Source organism: Canis aureus, chromosome X (genome assembly GCF_053574225.1).
Source record: "Canis aureus isolate CA01 chromosome X, VMU_Caureus_v.1.0, whole genome shotgun sequence".
Lineage (NCBI taxonomy): Eukaryota > Metazoa > Chordata > Mammalia > Carnivora > Canidae > Canis > Canis aureus.
In genome coordinates, this window is record NC_135649.1 from 29207140 (window position 1) to 29230453 (window position 23314).

The window sequence follows — 23314 nt, forward strand, 5'->3', positions numbered from 1 at the left end:
TTTTGGCAGGAAAAATAATCCTGGGTTCGGGGAAGAGCTGAGAGCTCCAGAAAGGCTTAGAGGGCAGCTGTTCAGGAAAGAAATCTGGTCTCTAAAGCGACAAGAGATTTTACTTTTCAAATGAAATGAGGTTTCTGTTTTTAGGACAAAAAGCTCAAAGGATTTTAAACTAATGATTATGTTGATAATAATAATATCCAATATGTGCCAGGCACTATTCTAAGTGCTTTATGTGGATTTGCAAATTGTCTCATTTTGAAACTCTCCACAACCCTATGAGGTGCAGACTATTACTATCCCCACTTTATAACTGGGAAATCTGAGGTACAATGAAGTGAAGTAAACTTGCCCCAAGCTCTCACAGCTAGTAAGTGGAAGAGGTGAGATGTGAGCAAGGATAAGCCACAACTGGCTAGAAGCACTGTCCATTGGTTTTAAGGATTTAATAGTTTTGTCACAGTCTCCTAAAGCCAGAGAATAGATCCATATAAAGGGAAGTTTCCAGATGTAGATGAAGAACATGGGGGGCTTCATTTTGGATGGTCTTTCCTCAGAAACGAAGTGAGACTAGAAGAGGAGGTGGTAGGGACAAGAGGGAATGATAACATGTCCAAAATGGAAGCCTCTTTAGAGATCATCCAGAAGAACCTTCCCATTTTACCAAAGATAAAAGCTTCAACCAGAGAACAGAGCGACTTGCCAGAGGTTGTCCAGATAGATCTCCCAATCCTGCTCCATTGTTCATTTCTCTATGCCCCTAATCCCCCTACAGTTTATACTGCGCTCCAAGGCCATAAGGAATATGGTATCTCAAATGTTATATTTTCTGTAATTTACTTTGTAAGACTTCAACATAAATGGTGAGCCACAGATGTGGTTTATTTAGTTAGAATCTACACCCTGGCATGGAAGGGGCGGGGGGGGGGGGGAGGTCAGTTACCCTTACTGAGAAATACACAGTGCAGGAGTGATTATCTAGCATCGAAAAATTCCAACCAAGAAGTGGTCCTACCAGCACTTTGGGTATCTTTATCTCTAATGAACACCAGATGCTTTTAAAATTAACATTAAAGTTCTCATCGGTGACCTCAGTGGTGTTCAATATATGTTGATTCGCTAGAAATATGGTACAGGTATTCCCAAACTAGCAGAAAGAAGATATAAGGATCTAATAAACTCTATAGTGTTATCCCTTGGCAATGGCACCCTAGGCTTAATTTGTAAATAGTCCTGTGGGCAGCCACTAATGAAGATTCCTGGTTACCTGCAACCGGCCACTAGAATATTCTTTCTCTGCCCCAAGTGAACCTTCATGCTCTAGGAGCACCTGAAAGGAAAGACAGCTGGACTTGGCTGAACCTACAGAACAGGCTGACCAATTATTTTTATGTCTACTTGCTATTATTTTAATGAGAAACAGAATTTTGTCCGAAGCTTACTTTTAAATCGGATAGTGAGGTTATGGGGAGAAGACTTAAGCCCACACTCTAACCATGGCGAGTACTGATATTCAACAAAATATACCTAATGATTTGAATGACCAAATTGCCTTAGGTCAATTTATACAGCTCCACACAACTAACTATGCGTCTGTGCTTTGGACCTCACTCTAAAGTTAGTAAGCCTCTGTCTTGGGGTGTATGGGCAGCTCCCACCCTGGGGTGAACGTCAGTAGAGCCGCACTTGAGCCGGTGGCCTCTGCTTTGTGGGCCTGGGATTTGCATTTACCAGACAGAATCTGAGCAGTTTCCCCTACAGTGCCCCCTAATAGTGCCTCTTCTGACCCGCTGAGCACTTGTCATTAATGACCCCGTGCCAGCATTCTGCTCTTGCTATACGCCTCAGCACTGCTGGGAGGAAGGCTGGTCAAGGTTAGTCAGTCATGAAAGGCCACTGGATATTCAATGTATGCACCCAGGACCACAAGTATGTGTACGAAGGCAAGAAAGTTCTGCCATATTAAGGTATGCTGATGGCCCACTAAGAAGAGAGGGTCAAATAGTTCTTTGGTGCAGAAGAGATTTTCTGATTTTCTCAGCACTTTTAACTACGAGTTAATAGACCTTCCCTCAACTAGCAACTTAGCTGCTAGAGGAAGGGGGGATAGTGCAGTGCAGAGGGCAGAGACTCACACTTGCCCCAAGTCCTGTTGCAGATGCTTTGTCCCACAGTGGTTTTTCAAAAAATGGACTTGACTGTCTTCAGGTGAGGGGCATGGACTCTCCAGATGGCCACAAGTCCCACCACTCCACACCTGGCCCAATTTATGTGATCCATCTGAGCCTGTAATCACTTGAGATTTCAACCCCAGTTGAAATTGAGTTCAGGCTCTAGAGGCAGGAATATCCCAGCCAGAATCCTGGCCTCACTAATTAGCCAGCTGTATGACCTTGAGCTAGTTGCTTTATATTTTGAACCACCTCCGATTCCTCTTTTATAAAATGAAGATGAGAGTAATTCTTTTCTAGCAACATTGAGATGATTCCATGAGATAAGGCATGTTGAAGATTTAGTGCCATGTCTTCCACATAGTATGGGTTCAATGAATCATAGTTAATATTATTTCAGCCTTTCTGGTAGCAAGGATGGCACAACGAATACCATATAAAGTGACTGCAGTACATCTGTTTTTTGACAAATGGGTTGGCATTTGCCATTACATCTAGTTTATGGCATGGCTAAGGACCAATCATTAGTTAACAAGCAAAGAATAGAAGTATTGTCAAAAAAAATCATCACCTTGTCTCTACTTACCATTGCAAAAAGCAGTTTTGCTTTGTTTACCTCAAAGACTGACTTGAGGCTAGTCTTAGTTCTCTTAAGTCTTGGATTTCCGACCTGAGAGCCACTCACTAATGCTCTCATGGGCCAAAAGCACCCTGCTTGCTTACAGAAGTGACATATGTGAAAGTGCCTGGTGCAATGCCTGGCGCTTAGTGGGTGCTCAACAAATGTTCAATCTGAATCCATAGATCTCTGTTTGCAGTACCAGGGCTAACTAAACTAGTGATTCCCAAAGTGAGTGCGCATTAGAATCATCCATCATAGAATCAATCATCATAGAGCTTGTTTAAAAAAGAAAGGCCTATCCTTATATTTTCTGATTTAAAACATCTGTAATGTGACCTAGGAAATCATATGTTTAACAAACATCTCTGGTGATTCTGATGCAAGTGGTCCAATTCAAGAAATACTATTTAAAACTAACCAACAAGTAGCTTTGGAGATAACAATGGAATATAAGAATATCTCAGACTCTGTAACAGGTTTTGGCTGACTGTAGGTATTGGCAGCCTTTCTACCTTAAATGTGTAAAGGTGTTCACCCACACAGAGTCCCACACCCACATCCACACAATTACTCCGGCGCAGGCTGGGTCCTGATCCCTTGCTGTCTCATTCGTTGCTGGTAGCCTGATCCCTTTCTGGGCAGCTGCAAGAATGAGGCCCATGTCGCAATGAGTAATTGGTAAGGTAGATCAGCCAATCATGGATAATTGAAAGGGAACTAGTTTTGATTGCAACATTTTTAAAAAGGTTTAAAAAATCCTCACCATCCCTCATCACAAACTGGTTTTACTTCCGAAAATATCCCACAGTAATTGCGGGGAATCTAGAGGCTGAGATCATCTGTTGCAGCAAACAACCATGCATGGAAGAGATTATATACCCCCCCCCCCCCCACTATCAAAAGGGTGTGACTTGAAGGGTCAAAGACAACTAAAATCTTAGAGAAGAAACTCCCAGAATTTATCCTTGGAGAAAGTCAAATGCTGCCAAATAGGTGAAGTGTATTTGAGGAACCCCTCCTCATCTTCAAGAGTCTCCCAGTGCCCCGGATTGCCCACCATTCACTTTCTGGGGAAGGTGCCTTGTTTGGGGGCACTTACCTGTCTTGGAAAACCTCTAAGGATTCTGCAAGGTAATAGGTGGTAACTTGGTCATAGAATTCTGGTTGAAATCTTAATGGCTGCTGATGACTTAACTCATTCACTTTCAGATAGTATGCTTGCATTTGAGCACAGGCCTTGAAGTGCGGTAATACAAATAAATAAATTTGTGGAATTTCAGACTAATGGTAGATTGCCGTAGGGGCAATATTTAGGGTAATGGGTGCCATTTGGCAGTTCTCGAATGACACTGGGTAAGCTTCTAATGACTTCTCTGGCGAAGTCCTCAGCTCAGATATGTTCCAGAGTGACATTTCTTCCCTCTCCTCCCGCCCTACCTCACAATGTGTTCTTGGCACCAGCCTTGAAAATGGAGTTGATTTTTCAGGTTGTTAGGGAACCAGACAGAATTTGAGTTGTGTTGTATTTCTTGATTCTCACCCCATTTAAGGGAAGTCAGACAGCTGAGGAGCAGATGCTACATGCCTCCTTCTGGCATGCCTTGACCCAGAGAAGCAAAGTGGAAAGACAGTTGCAACCGCATGCCAACCTTAACTCTCTCGGGCAGGTTGTTTCTAAAAGGGACATTTTGGGGTGTGGCAAGAAGCCAAGACTCTGTCATCCTGGCTCATGAGCCACCTCCTCTCTCAGCCTGCCTTCCAGTCTTTTCCAAATCCCTACAAAAAGCAACCTTAAGGAGAAACTCTCATCAGACATCTAATCATGCCACCTACAGACATGGCTGAACCAGACACAGGGTTGCTGGGAATGTGATAGGGACATCCTGGAGTCAGAATGAGCCAAACGTGTCTCTCACAGAACCTTCTTTGGAAGGCAGAGAGATATAGATAGCTGTTAAGAGCTTGTCTGGGAGAGCCTTTGTCTTTGGTAATCACAGTCTCCCTGCTCTGGATTCTTTACTCAAAGTGGTTTGAGTACTGGCAGCATTGGCATCACCTCAGAGTTTGCTATCACCGTGGAATTTGCTAGAAATGCAAATTCTTGGATGCTACCGCAGACCTACTGAATCTGGAACATCATTTTAACAAGATTCCCAGGTGATTGGTGTGCATATAAAAGGTTGAGAGGTGCTGTTCTAGACTGAACCGTGTGCCATAGGGTGAAGGGGCATTACCAGCTCTGTTTCCTCTCCTTATCCCTCCAGAGCTACCGTTTAGTGTCTGTGAGGGGAGAGTGCTGCCTTGCAGTCACTGCATTCTACATGCCATCTCAGGGAAAGGAAACTTTCCTACAAGACTTTTCAGCTTCCTCACCACCTTCCTCCTCTCCCATGACCTCCATCCCATGCTGGTGCCCATGGAAACACCTTCAGATTCGACAACAGCCTCTTTTTTTTCCCTTTTGGTGGTACATATGAAAAGTTTGCACTTTTTAAGAACATTTACTTGAGTATGGTTGACATGGGGGAAAAAAGTTGTACATATTCACCTCCTTCATAAAATGAATCCCTGTGAACTGTGGCTAATCCCCAAATCACCACCAAGTCCAAGTTCAACACGGTGAAGCTGCACGTGCCCTGTGCCTTGGGCATGCTCACACCAAACCTACCATGTGCAGGTAGCTTTTTTTACTCTGGCTGCAGAGGTCTTCCATGACCAGGGCCAGCTGCTCTTTGGTTTTGGTAGAGTGAACAGCCACTCTGTGCATCATGTCCAGAAACATGCTCATTTGAGTATCTTTCTTTCCTTAAAATTGAGGCATTAGGGTTCTCATGGTCTTCGGTTTTAAAGCAAATATTCCCATTAGGTATACCAAGCCTTTACCAGCCACTTTCAGCTAGGTTCGTGTATTAGGTAAAATGCTGTCACCCCTAAAGTAGAGTGCGGGCCCTCAAGAAGATGGGTCAAGAACAGGGATGTTCTGACAGAGAAGGAGCAGAAAAGTCCAGAATGGAGACCAGTGCCTAGGTAAGTTTACTTTGGCTGGGATACCAGAGTCAGGGGCCACTCAGAGACCAGCAAAAGGGCAGGCCTGGGCTGGGCCGGCAGAGCAGGAGGGGGAAATTATGGCAAGAGAAGTAGAAGTGTGAAAGAGGACAAATTCTGCCCGTGTTCACCTTTTGCCAAGGACTGACCCCTTTTGGGGGGCAGCTGCCCTAGCTCAAGGCTCAGCCCACACACAGGCTGAGGCTATTTGTGGCTCTACGTCTGGAGCCCAGACATTTCCTGAGCAGGGAGGGAGTTCCTTTTGCGTCTGCACAACACCCACACTCCTGCTGAAGAACACCCATCGCCCCCACCTTGGGTTTTAATTGCACCCTCCTGTGGACATTTTATCTAATTAGATCCAAAGTATCAAAGCCAAAGGAACACAGTCAAATGTTTAATGGGCCAGGTAAAGTATGCAGATAATATTCCTGGCCCGCAGAGAAGGTAGAAAGTTTTGTGAAAGGTCCTCCCAATCTGTTTGCAGTCTCAATCTAGGACGTTCAAAGCGAAATCATCTGAATAAGCATGTTCACTCCCCCAAAGTTAGGAATTCTCTCTTCTAAAATTCTGGCCCTCTCTGGAAATCCGTGCTGTCTTTTAATCCCTTAACCCTCTGTATAAAAATGACAAATCTCCTCTCCACAAAGGAGACTGACAACACCGCCTCCGGAGCTTTATTTATTTTCCAGCCCGTTACAATGAAACCAGCCAATCACCTCTGACTACCCATAATAATGACATTTCAAAATAAATCCAACCGGGAGCCCGAAACCAGAGGATAAAGCTCTCAAGCAGCCCCCACTCTTCTCATTCCATCTTGGGGAGGAGGGAGGAAAAACGCTGAATCACAGAAACCTCGGGTAGGGGTCGAAGTGGGGAAGGTGGGAAACTCATTTCATTTCAGGGAAAAAAAGTTAAAATTGCGGAGAGGAAGAAAAACCCCATGGCTCACTTGGCTGTCAGCGCAGAGAGAGAACAATAGTTTTCTTTGTGCCTTCCCCCTCAAACCCTTCCAGGCCAGCCAGCCCCCGCCCCCACTTAGGAGAGCAACAGGAAGCTGCCTTCTAGGGGAGGCAGTACACTTCGCTGGAAGCTCACCTTTACAGCCTGCTGATTGCCATCTATTTTTATGGCCCAAATGAACAGCATCACCTTCCTGCCTCCTCTCCACATAAAAAATAGATTTCAAAAACCCATAATAAACCTTGTGAGAAGGTCACTTAAGTCTTTGACTGGCACCACGGAGGCAACCTCTTCGTGCTTCAGTGGGCTCAGCCAGCTGGCCAGAGGGGCAGCTTGGTTATGCTGACCAAGATAACGAAGATCTGTTGGAGGGCAGGAGCAGTGATGCTGCAGGTCTTCCCCTTGGTTCCGAAGACTACATGGCAAAGACCAACACAAAAACAAAACAAAGCCCACCAAAGAGCAGAGAATCAGATCAGGGGAGACATCTCCTTCCCAAATGGACCTAAACAGTTAAATGGATCCTGGCAATTAGAATAATTAGATAATTAGATTGTGACTCCGTGGGCAAAGAGATGGAAACCTGTCTCAGCTAAGTACACTTGGTAGCAAAATGCGCATACTTATAAAAAGAGCATGCTTCTCAGCAGGTATATTTCACGGGGCTCCGGGAAAAAAATTAATGGAATAAAAATGTGCAGCTGATGAGTTAGATTTAGGCAGCCAAAGGGATTTTGCTTGGGGCTCCATTAGAGCCTGCACTCCTAAGTCCCACCATCACTATTGCGCCTCCATCAACAGATTTTTATTTAAGCTAACGCGTTTAGAGCACAATTCCGTGGTGAATAACCTTTAAGGTTACATTTGCCTTTTCCTTGCTTCTTGCAAACAGTGCGTAATCCACGGGCACATTTGTTGGCTGTAAAGGTGTACAACAGCAATTTTTGCAATGACAGTGCGGAGAGGGAATATGAGATCTGTGTGCTAATGAGCTGACACTGCAGAGGCTGGGGCGATGTAGTGTGGAGTGCACTACAAGTGCACAGCAGCAAGACACAGGAGGGGACTTCAAGGGAATCGGAGGTGGCTCTCAGGAACCAGGGCAGCAAAGCCACGCAAATGAGACCTGGCCCTCCCTTGGTGTTTCCACCTCCCCCAAAGCCTGAGGACAATAAGATTTGGTTTTTAAACAACAGACACGTAACTTAAAACGTGTGTACACCTCTTTTTACACACACTGATTGTGTGTGTGAACGCATATATTCTGAAACCATAATAGTCACGCCGTCCTCCTTACTGGGGTCATCTAGTTAAACTGAAAAGTAAGACAGCAAGCTCAATTAATTCCTATGAAATAGGAACATGTGCTCCAAATCAGATGAGTCTCTTCAATAAACTACAATTTACCTCTGAACTGAGATCCCAAATGAACCACCTTTCAAAGCCAAAGAGGCTTTTATTGGCCTCTTAAGACACAGAACGAAGTTGGAGTCTGTCTCAAGTAAACCTCTTGGGGGTGGTGAAAAAAAAAGGAAAAGAAAGAAAAGAAAAGGTTGCTGGTGAAGAAGAGTCTTTAAATAAGTGCTGCCTGGGATTCATTGCAAGGAAACCTTCTAAATACTTTGGGGGAGGAATGTGGAGGGAGAGCCAGCGGAGAGAAGGTACCCACACAGAAAACATTAGCCTTTGTTTATTCTTCCGAGTTTGTTTACCTGCATACCTGGGCCCTGGATTGCGATGTAAGGAATATTCTGGGAAGAAATCGATTCTAGGGCTAGGATAGGCTGAAAAACTAGGAATTCTAAATTCATTAGACAGGGAAAAGTTTCTTTAATTTTTGCCATCCTGTTCCATACTGAACCAGATAGGAGAGGTGGGTGACCAGATTTGGACTCATCAGGGATTTTCTCCAGTTCTCCCTAGGTCTCCAGGAAGGGGCAGGACAGAGGATCCAAGGGTTTCTTCTCTGCACAACAGTGCAATCAGTTGGAAGAATGGAACCTGGGGTCACCTGCCAGGCTTCAGTCCTGAACTAGTATTTTGTTACGCCAGCATGAGATATATGATCTCTACTTCTCTGAGAAAAAGAACCATTAAGGTGGGGTGTGGGGGGGGGAGGAGGATGAGATACACCTCCAGGGCTTCCATGGCCCCTTGAAACACTTGTTTTCTGCATTCTGAGACTATCAGACTGTGGTTGGACCAGTCATCTTTCTCATACTAAGCTTCTAGGCAGCAGCTGCCCGGAGACAGCTTTGAGATCTGGCCCCCATTCAATGATTGTGACATTCAGAGAGGAACTGTTTCGGGGACCAAAGATGATAGCTTTCCTCCTCTGTCTTCTGAGCTGTAAAGTCTGAGAGTGCAACAGGCAGCTGGGTACACATCACTGGTTTCTGGATATTTCTACCATGTGTGTCTTTGTGTGCATATATGTGCATTTGGCATAACTAAGAGCAAGGTCACTTTGTTGTTTTGTCTTTCATGTTGCCCAGAGAACCACACCCATTATCTTACACTTTCAAGCCCCCAGCCATAACCTAGCTTTGTAAGCTTTTAAACAGAAGTGCCATGAATTCGGGGTGTGGGGGCTGATCAATTTCTTTTCCTTTCTCATTGTTGTTCCTTTATTGCCCTGGGAGGTTAAGACATTAAGGCAACTCAACACCGATATGAATGACTTATTGCCTCAATTGTTTTCAAACCTGAGCTTTTCACACGGCAAGGATCATTTCCTTAGTGCTACTTGGTAGGGTTCTGAGAGCCCTTGGCAGATGGGTGTCAATCTTATTTGACCATAGAGAAACAGGACCAAAGACCTTGTAAATCAATCATTCCTAAGAAGTCAACTGGCACTCTTATCCCAGTCCCCATCGGTAGAAAGACACTAAAGTGAGGTGAAATAAATATTATTCATTATTATTAACAAATCCTGCTAGTTTTATGTATTTGGTTTTAAATCTGTTCTAATTGATACTTAGGAAGCTGCATTTGAGATTCAGCCTCTTGACAAGATCACAGTGCTGCAGGATTAAGAGTCAGATGTGTGTTGTAAGTGCTGTAGCGACAGGCTGGGATTACTGAAATAAGATGCAAAGTATAGACAGACATTTTGTAACTTTCACACTTAGCTGGAATTAATAAGTTCCTATTTTTGTCAATGTCGGAAAGCCAATGAATGTCAAATACAGAGTATCTCTGAACATGTTCATATAAGGATCTGTACCTTCAGCTAAAATTTTCTTAAACCTGCTAAGTGTCACATTTCTTGCGAAGTACTTCACCCCCATCCCCTTGACCTAAGTCTTCAAATCCAAGGAGCCTGTGCCCTTGGTGACCCTTTCAACGGTTATTGAAAGTCACATATCCTTTGCCACGGAAGAATTTGAAGGAAGTTATATTCAAAGTTTCACCCAATGAAACATAAATATCATTTCTCCCTTGAAACAAAATTAAACCCCAAATGCCAAACTACACCAGCCAAAACAGCAAAACATATTTATGCCATCGTTAGCCTCATTGTTGTGAAAACTTTTAGTAAAATAAGCTTAGATGAAGAATTACCGGTCTTTCTCATAAAACAATCCATTCAAGAAAAACCTGTGTCCAACAGGCTATTGATCATTTGGGTTCCCATGGTTTTACTTCTCAAAATGTCCCCTTTCCAGAGGAACAATCACAGAGCACAACTAGGTATTTCAGAAATGGCTTTGGGGCTGATGAAATTCCTCCCTTCTGATACTCAGGTTTTCTGCTGCAAGCTGTCCCCCTCCCCTTTTGCTCCTTAGGACTGTGTGGTCCTTAAGAATCAGGAGGGTGAACAATACTAGGGGAGGCAGAAGTAGCTTCCCAAACAGTAATCTGAGCTCTCTTTTCCTTCCCTTCAGTTTGCCAGGCGTTCATCACTTGTAATGAGTTTGTTGTCTTATCAGTTCCTATCAGAGCTCTCTCAGTAAGAAAGGTGATATTATAGGACAGAAAGAGGCCAGGGAACCCAGCCTGATCTGTGCCTCAAGGTCACTTCTTTGCAGAATTTCTCATATTTGCCTCCTAAATATTAGGCGATTGTCAAATTCAGCTCATTCCTACAACCAGGAGCGAGCTTTAACAGTCAAGTAATGTACATCCTGAATTGACTCAATCAAGAGGTTTCTTTTTTTTTTTCATCCCGTCTGAAGAAATTTCCCTGAACAACCATGCTATTTTTTCTTTCTTTTTTTTTTTTTCCAGCCAAAAGAGGAGTGGGGGGGGGGGGAGGGAACACCAGTTTGGCAAGGAGGAAAATAAAACTTTTGCATCTAACATTATTCACAACAGAGTTTTGTGCACTGCCTTAAGTCCCTCAGCAGGATCCTACGGAGATGATTTATGTCGCAGGAAACCTGGATTGACTAGAGCCCCTAAAATGTCTACTGAGGCAATCACTGCCCCCGCCCCAGCACACAGGCAGAGTCTAAGTCCCACAAGCAAAATGCAAATGAGGTCCCCAAGGTCCCAAAGGGAGGAAAAGCAGATCTACTTACAAGCATTAGTCACAGAAAAACTATTGGAAGAATCCAAGTGATCTACGTGGTAATTCAAATGGAAGGGCTTCTCCGTGGTGTTCTGGTTGGTGTTGTATAACTGCACGGCAAAGCGGAAAGCGCTGTGCTCCTGCACCGTGTTTCTCATGAAAAGTCCACCTAGAAGCAAAAGGAACCGAGATTTGGCTCACGTCCCCCCCCCCCCAGCACCGGCTACAAACTGGGGGGCATTATAGATAGGGGATATCTCTCAACGGCACTGGGGGGTGCGGTGATTATTGATTTTCAACCTGAGTGTCTTTCTAGACTCTTTGTGAACTCCAATTTTGGCCAAGAGAAACCTTGTTTTCCTCTTGAGCGAGGAGGAAGAGGCCGGAGAGAAGGGGGAGAGGGGAAGAGGGGGCTGCTTTGGGGTAGGCCGATGGCAGCAAGCGCAGGACTTGCTTCTTTCTCCGGCAGTAGCTTCCTCTCTACCCCCCCCCCCCCCAACCCGACGCCCATCTCCACAGGCTGGTTCATCTTTTCCTGGTGCAAAGGGAAGGGCTGGGAAGAAAAAGCATTCCATTCCCCCTGCTGCCCCATCCCGTTCCCGGTAGCCATCCCCCATCCCTCGGACAATACAGGGGTTTGGTTCAGTAACGGCAACGATTCTAACTTCTCGACTTGTAAATATGAGCCAGGAGCTGAGAGAACTCTCCGCCAGCGCCCGGGAGCCGGGCTCCAGACCCACACAGCGGCGATTCCTGAATCCGTGGTCTGCGTGACTTCGCCGCCGGCTCCTCGCCTCACCCCCGCCTCCCGCCCCATCGGCCACCCGCCCCGGCTGCCGCCCGGGTCTGGGGGATCCAGGGTGGGCTTCCAGCTCCCCTGGCTCTAGCCGGTCTCCCGCAGACGGACACGCGGGACGGGGCGCCCTGGCGCGGCCAGACAGGCGGCACCACCCCGGGACAACTTGCAGCCGCGGCGCGCACGCCATGGCAAAGTCCAGAGCAGCGAGCTGAGAAGCCGCGACTCTTCGCCCCTTTGCAGCCTCCGGCCTCCCGCACGCCTCCCCGGCTCGGAAAACCGGGCCCCCCACCGCTCCCACCCCGGCCCCAGGAGACCCCTCTCCGGTCCCCGCCGCTCCCCAGCGCAGCCGGCTCCCCAGGGCTCAGCTCCCCGCCGTTCGTGCCTGCTCCCCGTCCCCGGTCCCCCGCCCAGGCCACGCAGGATGGGGACCCGCGGCCGCAGCAGCCCCGCCAGGGCAGCGGTCTCCGGCGCAGGGAAGCCCGGCCCGACCCGCTGCTCGCTCGCTCGCTCGCGCTTACCTATGCTGATGGTGTTGGGGAATCCTCCGTGAGAATGACCCAAAAGCCCCAGGACTAAAAGGAAGACCGCCCGGAGCACGTTTTGCCCCATTTTCTTCTGCCTGGCCATGCTACGCCTAAAACGAAGCTGACAAGAGCATGGGCGCAACTCAGGAGTCGTCAAAATAATAATAGAAAAAGAAAAAGAATTCGCCGGCTCTTACACCCCCTCCCCTCAACTTGCTCTCTCTCGCTCACTCTTCCTTTCCACCCCACACTAGTCCTCCTCCTCCACCGCCTCCTCTCTCTCTCTCTCTCTCTCTCTCTCTCTCTCTCAATCTCTGTCTCCCTTTCTTGCTCCCTCTCCAGGCTCTCTCACACCCCCTCCCCGCCCCCCACCTCACTTCTGTCTTCACACCAATCTGGAAGGCGGGTTCATTGGCTGCAAGCTCCGTTCGCCAAAGCGATCTCTCTCCCTATCACTACGAGAGACAGAATGACAGAGAGAGAGAGAGAGAGAGAGAGAGAGGAGAGAGAATAAAAACCTAAAACACCGAACAAAACAAAAAAGACAAAACACCGAGAAACAAAACAAACAAAAAACCCCGAAGAAACAAAAGAGAGAGAGAGCAAGCGAGCGAGACAGACAGAAAGAAATTATAAAGAATATCCGAGACTTCTTCCCCCAGAAGATGGTGGGTCTAAAGAGGGGAAAAAGAAGGAAAGAGCGAAAAGGCTCGGCGCCGGTGAATTGGGCTCTTCCAATTGGGCCGGTAGGGGGATATTGATCAAAGTTGATCTGACGTGGAATTAAAGCCGCACACCGCTTAGCTCCACTGCAAACTGCAGCCCCGGACTGCAAAGCCTCGGCGCTGGCGTTTGTCAACACCGGAGATGGGATCGATAGAAATACACTAGTCTTCACGTGGACTAGCCTTTCACGCGGCAACTGGCCCTTTAAAAAAAAGAAAGAAAAGCTGCATTGCCTCTGCGTTTGTGTGTCTGTCTTAAAGAAGGGGGGTCCTGGGGGGGCGGTTAGCGGTTACTCCGGAGTCTTTGTAGGGACTCGGAGAAGCAGTTCCCATCACAATGCGCCCGAAGATGCTGCGCATGCCTGGTCTCTGCCGCTCAGTTTTTACAGCAGAGATCCGAGGGCCAGTGAACAACCCCCCCCCCCCCGCGCCCCGCAACCCCACGGCTCTGGGAGGCCAGTACCTCCCCTTACCCAAGTGCAGAGCCGGGCCGTGGCGGGGAGCCGGCGGTGATGGGCGGCGTGGGGCTGTTTGGGAGGGCGTAGAAAAGTATGTGCGTGGAAGTGGTAACTAAAAGGTTAATGAAAAGGACGCTCAGTCCCACCGGCAGACGAAGGAGGAGAGGGGTGTGGGAATGTGCTGGGATAAGGGTGGGGATCGAAAGTTAAGGTAGGAGGAAACTGTCCCTAGCGGCTTTGCTCCCTTGCTGGAGCGTCTAGACGCAGCCTGGGCCCCTGACTGATGACCCCAGAGGCAATCAATTCTGCCCGGGTCCTCTTTTATTTCCTGTTCTAAGGGGAGGAAAGAACCTTCCAAGATGGGCAGTGCGGCCTGGATCTCCGTTGGGGGATGGTCGCCTCCACAAGAACCTGTATGGGGTTATAGACTCTTCTCCCTAGCCCCTTTCTCGGGTGGTGGGGAAAAAAGAAGCTTCCTTATCTCCCAAGTCATTCACTCCTCCCCCAGCTACTCGGTAAGAGACAAGTTTTATTCCTCTCCATGCCACCTACTCTGGTCTTCATATCCTTTCCTCCTGGTCTATGGGAAAAATGAATTTTTCCTGCCAGTGTACAGGAAAGTGGTCTACATGGGGCAGGGGCCCAGCTGATCCACCAGTTACTCTAAAACTTTGGATTTGGCATGACACAAATTGGAGCCTGGAATAGAAAGTTTCCAAACCCTACAGCAAACAGAAAAAGGGTTCTAGGCTCTCCTCAATTTTATATCCATTCTGATAATGCAAAATCTCTATCCCACCACTCATGGAAATCTTTTATCTCCATGTGGCTAGTCCATGGCTAGGAATGAGGGAGAAACCTGGATGTCACAGGAGACTGAATTTGCAAGTGACTGGAGCATTAGGGCAAAGGACTTGGCAGACTAGGTTGGCCGCCCCCTGAGAAGTGTTGAGAGTGATATAGCATGGTTCAGGAATATAGGCTTAGGAGACAAGACTCGGTTCAAGACTGTATTCTGTTACATATAGGCAGTGTGTGACCTTGAGCAACTTTCTTCATCTGAACTCCAGTTTCCTCATCTGCAAAATGGGAATATTACTACTTTCCCTATAAAGTGGTTGTGGATTAAATACGGATCAAATAAGTGGATGCAAAAGCATCTAATTCAGTGCCTGACTCACAGAAGAATCAATAAATGTTAATTTCCAAAATCCCTTCCCTCTTTCTCACCTTTTAAAAGCGCCCTTTCTCCCCTCATGCTGTCAGCCTCCCCTTCCTCCACCAGCCCCAGACCTCAGACTCTGCTGCCAAGTCTTTGCCAGTGTTCCATCAAAATCTTCCCATCATGGTACCTCAGGAGCCCTAGAGACAGGAGAAAATCTGGTAGATGAATCTTTACTAAGGTTCTAATGGCGGCAGTGACAATTTGATATGAAAAATGACATTTAGAGAACCTCGACTCTGTGCCAGGCACTACATGGCTCTCCTTTTAGATAACATAATTGCATTGTAATAGGAGCCTTCAGCGCCTTGACCCAAAGGAATAACTCTAATGAGGAGTTTCAGTTTTGATTTCAGGTGGGGAGACACTAGACACTCACTTTGGATGGAGGGGGATGGCTTTCAGCACATCTCACTTCATTCCTGAAAGCATCCAGGTCCCCATCCATGCTTGGCTAGCCATTAGAAAAGGTGGATGAAGAGACATGTGACCATCTTCACTGTCAGTTGGCTTGAAGAGTAATGGGGTGGATCAGTAACCAAAGATGAGAGGAAGAAAGGCATTTCAATGCCTCTGCACTTGAAAATCCTCCATTGGATTCATCCCTGTAATGGCATCTATCCTTCCCATTTTCATTCTCCCCTGCCCATTACCTGTTCTCCTCTCTTTTATCTGCTGCCACTTTTTTTTTTTTAACTTTTAGCTGTCAGTGGCAGCTGTTGGCAGAATTGGATTAGTCCCATCTGACCCAGCAGGGACACAGTGGTGAACTAGGCATATTGCTGTTGGTTGAAAAGTCCGTATAATACATGCAAATTCTTTTGCATTCAATCCCTCACGCAAGAAAGCAATGAGATGCTTTTTGAACTTCAGCTTTGTTTTTCCAATGAAGAGCCAGAGATTGTACTAGCAAAATCAGAGCTGCCAGAAGTTGCCGACAAAGCAACAAAGCAACAGAGCCCCACGTCTAGCTCTCTGTGGTTGAGAGGTATCTCTGCTGGATTCGGAATTACCTGGTAGTCTTCGGACCCATAGTCTGCACTTCTAAATGAGCTCTATGATACAGTTTAAGCAGCAAGAAAAGAATTCCTTGCAGTTCTTATTGAGAAGTTGTTTGCACTCTTTCATGAAATGGTCAGTCAGGTATAGCCACAAGAGGGGACACAAGAGAGGCACAGGAAAATACGTTTATTATACTCACAAGTTTTAGAGAAACAGAGTCACTGTATGCCATGAAGGCCATACAAGGCAGGGGACCACCAAAGCAGTGGACTCAGCCAAGCAGATGGGGAGAGAGAGAGATTGACCCAAGGCAAGTGCTTTTATCAGGAGGAGCACACAGCAAAAGGCATGAGGTGATTTCATTGGTACATTTGAATGCTAGTAGGTCACAGTCAGGGGAGGGCAAGGCGGGGAACTTGTGTCAGGGGCCAGCCTCATCACAGTGGGGCACCCAGTCACCTGGGTGGGGTGCTCACAGCCCGTTTGGTGTGTGAGGATGTTGAGGCAGAAGGAAAATACGAAATCTTAAACTTTACAATACAAAAGTGAAAATAGTGCTTCTCATGACGTTTCTGTTCATTTCAGGCTTGGGATAGGGGCACTTGGGTGAGCAGAAAGAAATGTCAGCCAGTGGATTTGGGGGAAGAGATCTAACTACACATTGATCCTCATAGCTGTTAACTCGATACCTTGGAAATAAGGAAAATAATGACAAAAATCATCCTGATTCATTGGAAGGAAACTGCTCCACCCTTTAAGGATAAGGAAACCAAGATTCTGTGTCCTTTGCCTAATGGAAAGATAACTTTCTCACTGTTTGACTTGAAACTTTGATATCATCAATGAACGTTTGACCACCTGCTATGTGACAGACTCTGGTAGGCACCGGGGATATAAGGAGGCAAGGCCATTTCTGCTTTCAATGAATTTCAAGTTCAGAGAAGGGGCAGATGTATTCAGTGGCAATGACAATGTAACATGGTAAGTGCTGTGAAAACAGTGAGCACCAGGTACCATGGGAGTACAGAGGAAGGTGTTCAAAGATCTGAAACAAGATACTTCCCTTATCCCAGATTCAGCCACATGCCATCAAAAAGAGAAGATAAAACAAAGTGATTTCTAAAGACCCTTCCTGCTCTCCTGTTCTACGCTCCTAAAGTTCCATAAGGCAGGATCATCTTAGGGTCAGAAAAACTGTCCAAACTTTAGCCTACAGTTCTAATCAAGGAACTCCTTTAGGTACTCCCGATTCCTTATGGCTATCTCTTGCACTTTCATTCCTGGATTAGTTGGGAAGAATAGAGTTCAGTCATACCTGGAGACCAGGTTGGGTGTAACAAATAAGAAAGCCTGGGTCTTTCATCTAACTTCTCTATCATTCAATCTTCTCTATACTACAGAAAGCTCTGTAGAAGTCCTCTATGTAGATGTCATCCTTAGGTGTTGCTGAATAAATCCATAGCCCTGCAGAGCTGAAATTCTAGGCATGGGCCTAGTTGGAACTGCTTCTGGTAGGAGTTTATGGGTAGCTCAGAGAAGAAGTCTTAGGAACTTGGGTTTGATATGCCCAGAAATGGATCATAGCAACTTCCAGGAGGAGACAGTTACACCAGGTGAGCGTGGCCATGGAAGCAATTGTTTATCTTGAATTATTTTCAGATTGGCTTGCTTTTTATAGATGGCAAGGGTGTTTTGTTGAGAACTACTTGTTTTGTCCTGAGGATATCTCCCTCCAGGAGCTATTTACGGGCCTAATTACTTGGAGATGATCTTTCCCCTTTAGTACCTCTATTGGAACCTTTTCTCTCTGGATGAAGCACTTTCACATTGCCTCCTTTAGGTACTCTCAGGGCTAGTGACCATGCTCTTGACTCCTTCAGTTCCTAGGATGTTTCATGCTTCAGGCAAGACAAGACCCACTAATACTGGCCTAAATAATAAGGGGGATGCACTGCCTCACATATGTGGAAGAGACAGAGATAAGACTGCTTAAGAATTGATTAGATTCGGGCAGCCCCAGTGGCTTGGCAGGTTAGCGCCCCCTGCAGCCTGGGGTGTGATCCTGGAGACCCGGGATTGAGTCCCACGTGGGGCTTCCTGCATGGAACCAGCTTCTCCCTCTGTCTGTGTCTCTGCCCCTCTCTCTCTGTGTCTCTATGAATAAATAAACAAAATATTTTTTAAAAAAGGATTGATTAGACTCAGTAGTTCAAAAATTTTATCCAGGACCTAACTTCTTTCTCCTTTCTCCTTTTTTCACCCACCATAGCATGGCAAAATGTCTGTATCATGTCTTATCTTCACATCTGCACCACATCTTATATCATTTGTTCAAAATGAATCACATGAACATTCATAATCAAATCCTGTGGTCCAGTAATGTCAGATTTAGGCTTGAACTACCTGAACTAATCACCTTGGCATGGGGGGAATAGGATTACACCCTATCCATAGCGTCAGTTCTTCCCCAGCCCTCTCCAAACCACATGAGCAACAAGCAGTGGGGGAGGGAGATATGGAGGTTGAGTGGCAACAACCACAATAACCACTAAAATCCCTGTCTTGCCAAAGGTCTGCTCCCTGAGAATTGTTGGTAGTAATCATTTTACTCTTGAAATCTCTCCAGGCCCATGGTAACTTGCTGAATGGTCTTGTCTTTGGTCCATTTGAGGTAGGCTGCTCAATGGTGAGATCCTTCTGTGACTTTAGTAACTCATCCCCCTAAATTCAGTTTGTGATGCATCTGCCTGATATTTAATTCTGCTCCTAAGAAAGTAATTTTATACTGAGTGTCCAGGGTGAGAAACGAATGTAGAAATAATTCCTTTTCCTAGGGGGAGAGGAGAACAGGCCTTTGGATCTTTTCAGATAGGGATTTAGTGACTCTTCTTTATGTCCTCCTCAGGATAAGCAGAGGTCTGGAGTGTTACTCCATAGACTGTGAAACCCAAGGAATCAGAGAGGTTTAGTGAATAGCTCAAGGTCACACAGCCCAGGGGTGGGGAATGGAGTTTCTTATCCCTCTCGGGCTTTATCCACCAGACCAGAGTCCCCTTCATGCTGTGAGAGAATTGAATCATAACAAATATATTCTGCTGGGATGAGTACAACTTAGCAAGTAATTATCCCCTGGTGGGCTCTGAATGGGCTTGCAAACTGCAGATGGAAGTCACACTGGCTTTGAGACTCCCACTTATAAGTTCTTATAAGTTGCAATGTCTCTCTGATGGGAAGTGTTAATTTATTGTGAATTATTCCAGATTATCTCCCGAAGATGTTATTATTGACGTTTTAATTAATGTATGCTTTTTAAAGTATTTATTCATTATTATTACTATTTTTTACTCCTCTGAGAAGGTTAGGAAGTGTCACTGTCAAATAGCACAGGCAAGTCTGGGGAAATTGACCTCCAGCCTAAAACTCGCCCTGCCTCACAGCCCTAATTGGGGATGGGTTGCATATTCGAGCAGATTTGGGAATTTTATTGAAGGATTCTGGATGCTGATCAGTTGAGGAGTTATGCTTTTATATTTGGCCGGAAACATTTTCATTTTTCAAAGTACTTATGAAAACTAGAAACTGACTCTGGATTCTGAAGCTTACATGACTGTATGTCAGGAACTGAGTCAGCATCATGTCACATCATATGAAGTCAAACAGACTCCCCCCACCCTTCCTGAGGCATGTGTATGTGTGGGGGTGGTAGTGATGAGATTGGGACAGCTGAAGCGTATGTGTTAGATTGAATGAGTGCTCTAATTATTCACTCTTTCCTGCATTCATACCTTTATCATGGCCCCATGTGGGCAGTTTATTTCTTTGCCCCTTAATTTTGGGCTTGGCAATGTGACTTGCTTTGGCCAGTGGCATATGGGTAGAAGTGACAGGGTACCAATTCCAGCCTACATTTTGAGGAATCTTATGCCGTTTTGCTTGCCATCTTCACCTTTGTGGGTGTCATGAGAAGAACGTGTACCAGATAGTTTCCTGGTCCAAGAAGGACGAATGATGTGTGGAGCAAAACTGGCCCAGTTGATTCACAGGCCTGAAGTGAGAAACCGAGCCATCTCAGTTATTATATATTACGGTCTGTAGCAGAGCTGCCCGGTTGAGATTAGTCTAGATCAGCTGAACCACGGACGACCCACGGATGGGTGAGAAGTGAGAAATGATTTTGTTTTAAGCTACTAAGATTTGGGGCTCTCTGATATAGCAAGTATCTGGCAATGGTGAGGTTCTATGAGTGATCTAAGGCTAAGACGACCACGTATCCTGGTTTGCCCAGGACAATTCAGTTTATGCCCATTGTCCCAGTGCAATTATTACTGATGCCCCCTTTCACTCTCAAAAGTATTCTAGTTTGGATGATAAACTGTCTGGTCTGTGTAGCCGAGGCAATGAGTGGCTTCTGGGTTGCTTCAGGGGCCAGATGGAAGACTCGTTATCTGTTTGTTTGCCACTTATACCACATAATTTCTGTTTCCCAATCTGTTTGATTAGGGGGTTTGACCCTAGCTATCTTTAGGAATAAGGTATTTTTAACACTCTCTTAGATAGGGGAAGGTCTGTGTTTCCTGCTTTAAAAGTGAATTCAGCATATTTAGGGGAATGAAAAGATAACTGGAAACAGTTGAATTTTCAGATACTTGACTGTAGCTAATTCTTACAGAGGAATTGCTGGATTTGCTAAAGTTAAATCTGTTCTAATCTGTATGCCGTGAGCATATTCTGTTGAATCTTCGTGACATCACTTCTCTGAACATAATAATATTTTGAGGGAAAAGAAAAGCATCACATTTTTTCTGGGTGATTACCCCCACACAGCCAAAATCAGTGGTTTTCTCCTTTGAAAATAAGGTATTTTCTAATTTAAGAAAATCTAGTATGTGGAAATACAAATTTGGAGAGAGTAGTTTACTAAAGGATTCACCACATGTTCCCTTTAAATAGTGAAGTGCTCTCATGAAGTGGTTATGAGTTGGATGTGGTTTGCTCCCCAGGGGATAAGTGGCAATGTCTGGAGACTTTTTGATCGTCACACCTGGCAGTGGGGAGTTGGGGAGGATTTCTACTTACACTTAGTAGGTAGAGACCAGGGATGCTGCTAAACTTCCTATAATGCACAGGACAGCCCCCAACAGCAAGGCATTATACAGTCCCAGAGGCCAACAGTGCCACTGTGAAACCCTATTTCTTGTACTCAGAATAGGAGTTTTAAAAAGCCAAATGATTTCCACACACCTTTTCAGAAACGTAAATATAGTACCAGGTGTCTGAAAACCTGGATTCTAATTGCAGTTATGCCCAAATTATTCTTTCTGAGGCTCAGTGTTTTAGCTGTGAATTGGGAATATATCTTATCTGCCTTTCCATATAAGGCACTGAAGAGATATAGATAGACAGACAGATAGATAGATGATTAATAGAATCCACTCAATATTGTGACATTCAGATTGGTAAAGTTGATTAGTTCAAGTTAATGAAATAAGGAAACGTGAACTTTCTGAGAGAATTTCTACTGCTTTTACTTTTTTAAACATTCTATAGCAATAGCTCTCCGGTGAGGAAACAGACAGGTCAGAATTCCCATACTTCCCCAAACCTGACACCAAGGCTTTCTGACTTCTTATGCTGTTTATGCCTTAACTCATTGCAAGCTACCTACAGTTCTGTTACTAGACATCAGTGCTTCAGGTTACAAAAATATCTCTATAGTGATCCTCAGAGTGCAGGGCTAGTCAGAAAGGTAGTTGCCACAGTCTCCACTTAAGGTTGGGGAATGGCATGGACTCTGCTTAGTAGCAGCAGGGAGAAAGACTAAGAACAAGGTTCACAAAAAAAAAAAAAAAAAAAAGAACAAGGCCCACCTAGTTTTCAGAAACTCTTCAGGGCAGAGAGGACTGGCTATATAATTTGTGGGGTCCAATGCAAAATGAAAATTCTGGGCCCCTTGTTCAAACGTCCCAACTTTCAAGACAGAGACAGCAGAGCATGATAGCAAGCATGGAGCCCTGTACAGGTTAGGCTGATGAAGCTGGCCCTGAAGGCAGTGCCTGCTCTAAAGGAGTGCCTCCCTCCTCATTCCCCTGGGCTCTTGACTCTAGCCCCCAGGGAGAAACTCATTCACTAAAGGTCCTATAAGGTCTAAAGGAAATGAAAGGGCTTCCTCTGGGGAGGCTGCAAACAGTTCCACACTGCTTCTTCTGGCCTCCCTCAGTGGGTAGCCCCAGTCCCAAGAGAAGTTTCGAGTTACAAAGGAAGTGGGAAAAAAAATCACTTAAAATCACTGTATTTTGGCAGGAGGCCAGTCAAAGAGTGGTCTTACAATCTTACTTACCCTGTCATCCAAACTCACATTGAGTTCCCTAAGGGGAAGATCATTTTACATCCAGAGGTACCACATTAAGAAAGTCCCTGTGAGGCAATACCTTTAAATTCAAAGCAAAATAAGACAAAGCAAAAACAAACACCCTGTCCCCCTCAAAGTTTTGGTTAAAAGTTTAGATTAGTGTCATGTTTTGCTAATAAAGGGGAAGCAGTGACTCCTCCTCAATTCTGATTTGCCTTTACTCAAATTGCTGATATATACAGATTCAGTTGGTTTTTCCCCTGATGGTTATGATGATGACAACGAGGTCAATGATCATGGTGATGATGATGACTAATATAGTTCTTCCCAGGGACCAGGTACTTGCTAAAAGATTTAAGTGTATTGTCTCATTGAATCCTTACAGCAATTCTTTGAACTAAGTACTGTTACTGTCCCCATATTTAATGCAAGCCAAAATTAAAAGCATCTCATACAAACTTGAAAGGAAAGAGACCCCCGAGAAGCATCTACTAAACAAGGAACGATAAATGGAGAGTAATTGCACAAGTTAGACTGCGAAAAGTGTCATTGCCTTTTCCGTTTATTTAAGGATGCTTACTCTATAGTATATTTTGTGAACACAAAATTCATTTTTACAAGCTTTTTATAATGCTTGGTACCCAGAGGCTTCTCAAATGAGTGCTGAATGAATTAATGAATTAATGAATGAGGGCTTCCATGAACTTACTCAAGATCTCTACCTTCTTAAGTTTCTTGAAAACATCCTAAGCTCTTTAATCATAAATTCTGCCACAAGGGTTTTGAGAAACAAAATTTTGTCGTTGGAGAAGTACACTGTACCTTCATTTCAGGCAAATCATACCTATGTTATCAACCTTTCTGATATGGTTGTAAACTAAGGCATCATTACCACCACCTTGTGGGTGTTTCCAATAATTG

The 23314-nt window shown here is 45.3% G+C and overlaps 1 protein-coding gene across 7 annotated transcripts in view; it reads right to left on the reverse strand.

The window, feature by feature from the left end:
• Positions 1-13854, reverse strand: part of GRIA3 (glutamate ionotropic receptor AMPA type subunit 3) — a 276587-nt gene extending 262733 nt beyond the window's left edge. Inside the window, exons 1-4 of one of the 7 annotated variants that reach the window (XM_077888879.1) lie at positions 13836-13854; positions 13435-13565; positions 12632-12758; positions 11325-11483 (exon numbers count right to left, since the gene is read on the reverse strand). In XM_077888879.1, coding sequence (XP_077745005.1) covers positions 11325-11483; positions 12632-12740 — 268 coding nt within the window. In that variant the 5' untranslated portion in view covers positions 12741-12758; positions 13435-13565; positions 13836-13854. Of the gene's footprint in view, positions 1-11324; positions 11484-12631; positions 12985-13009; positions 13389-13434; positions 13656-13835 lie in introns of those variants that run through there. The other 6 variants (XM_077888880.1, XM_077888878.1, XM_077888876.1 and 3 more) reach the window with 6 other exon arrangements.
• Between the last annotated feature and the right edge of the window lie 9460 nt (positions 13855-23314).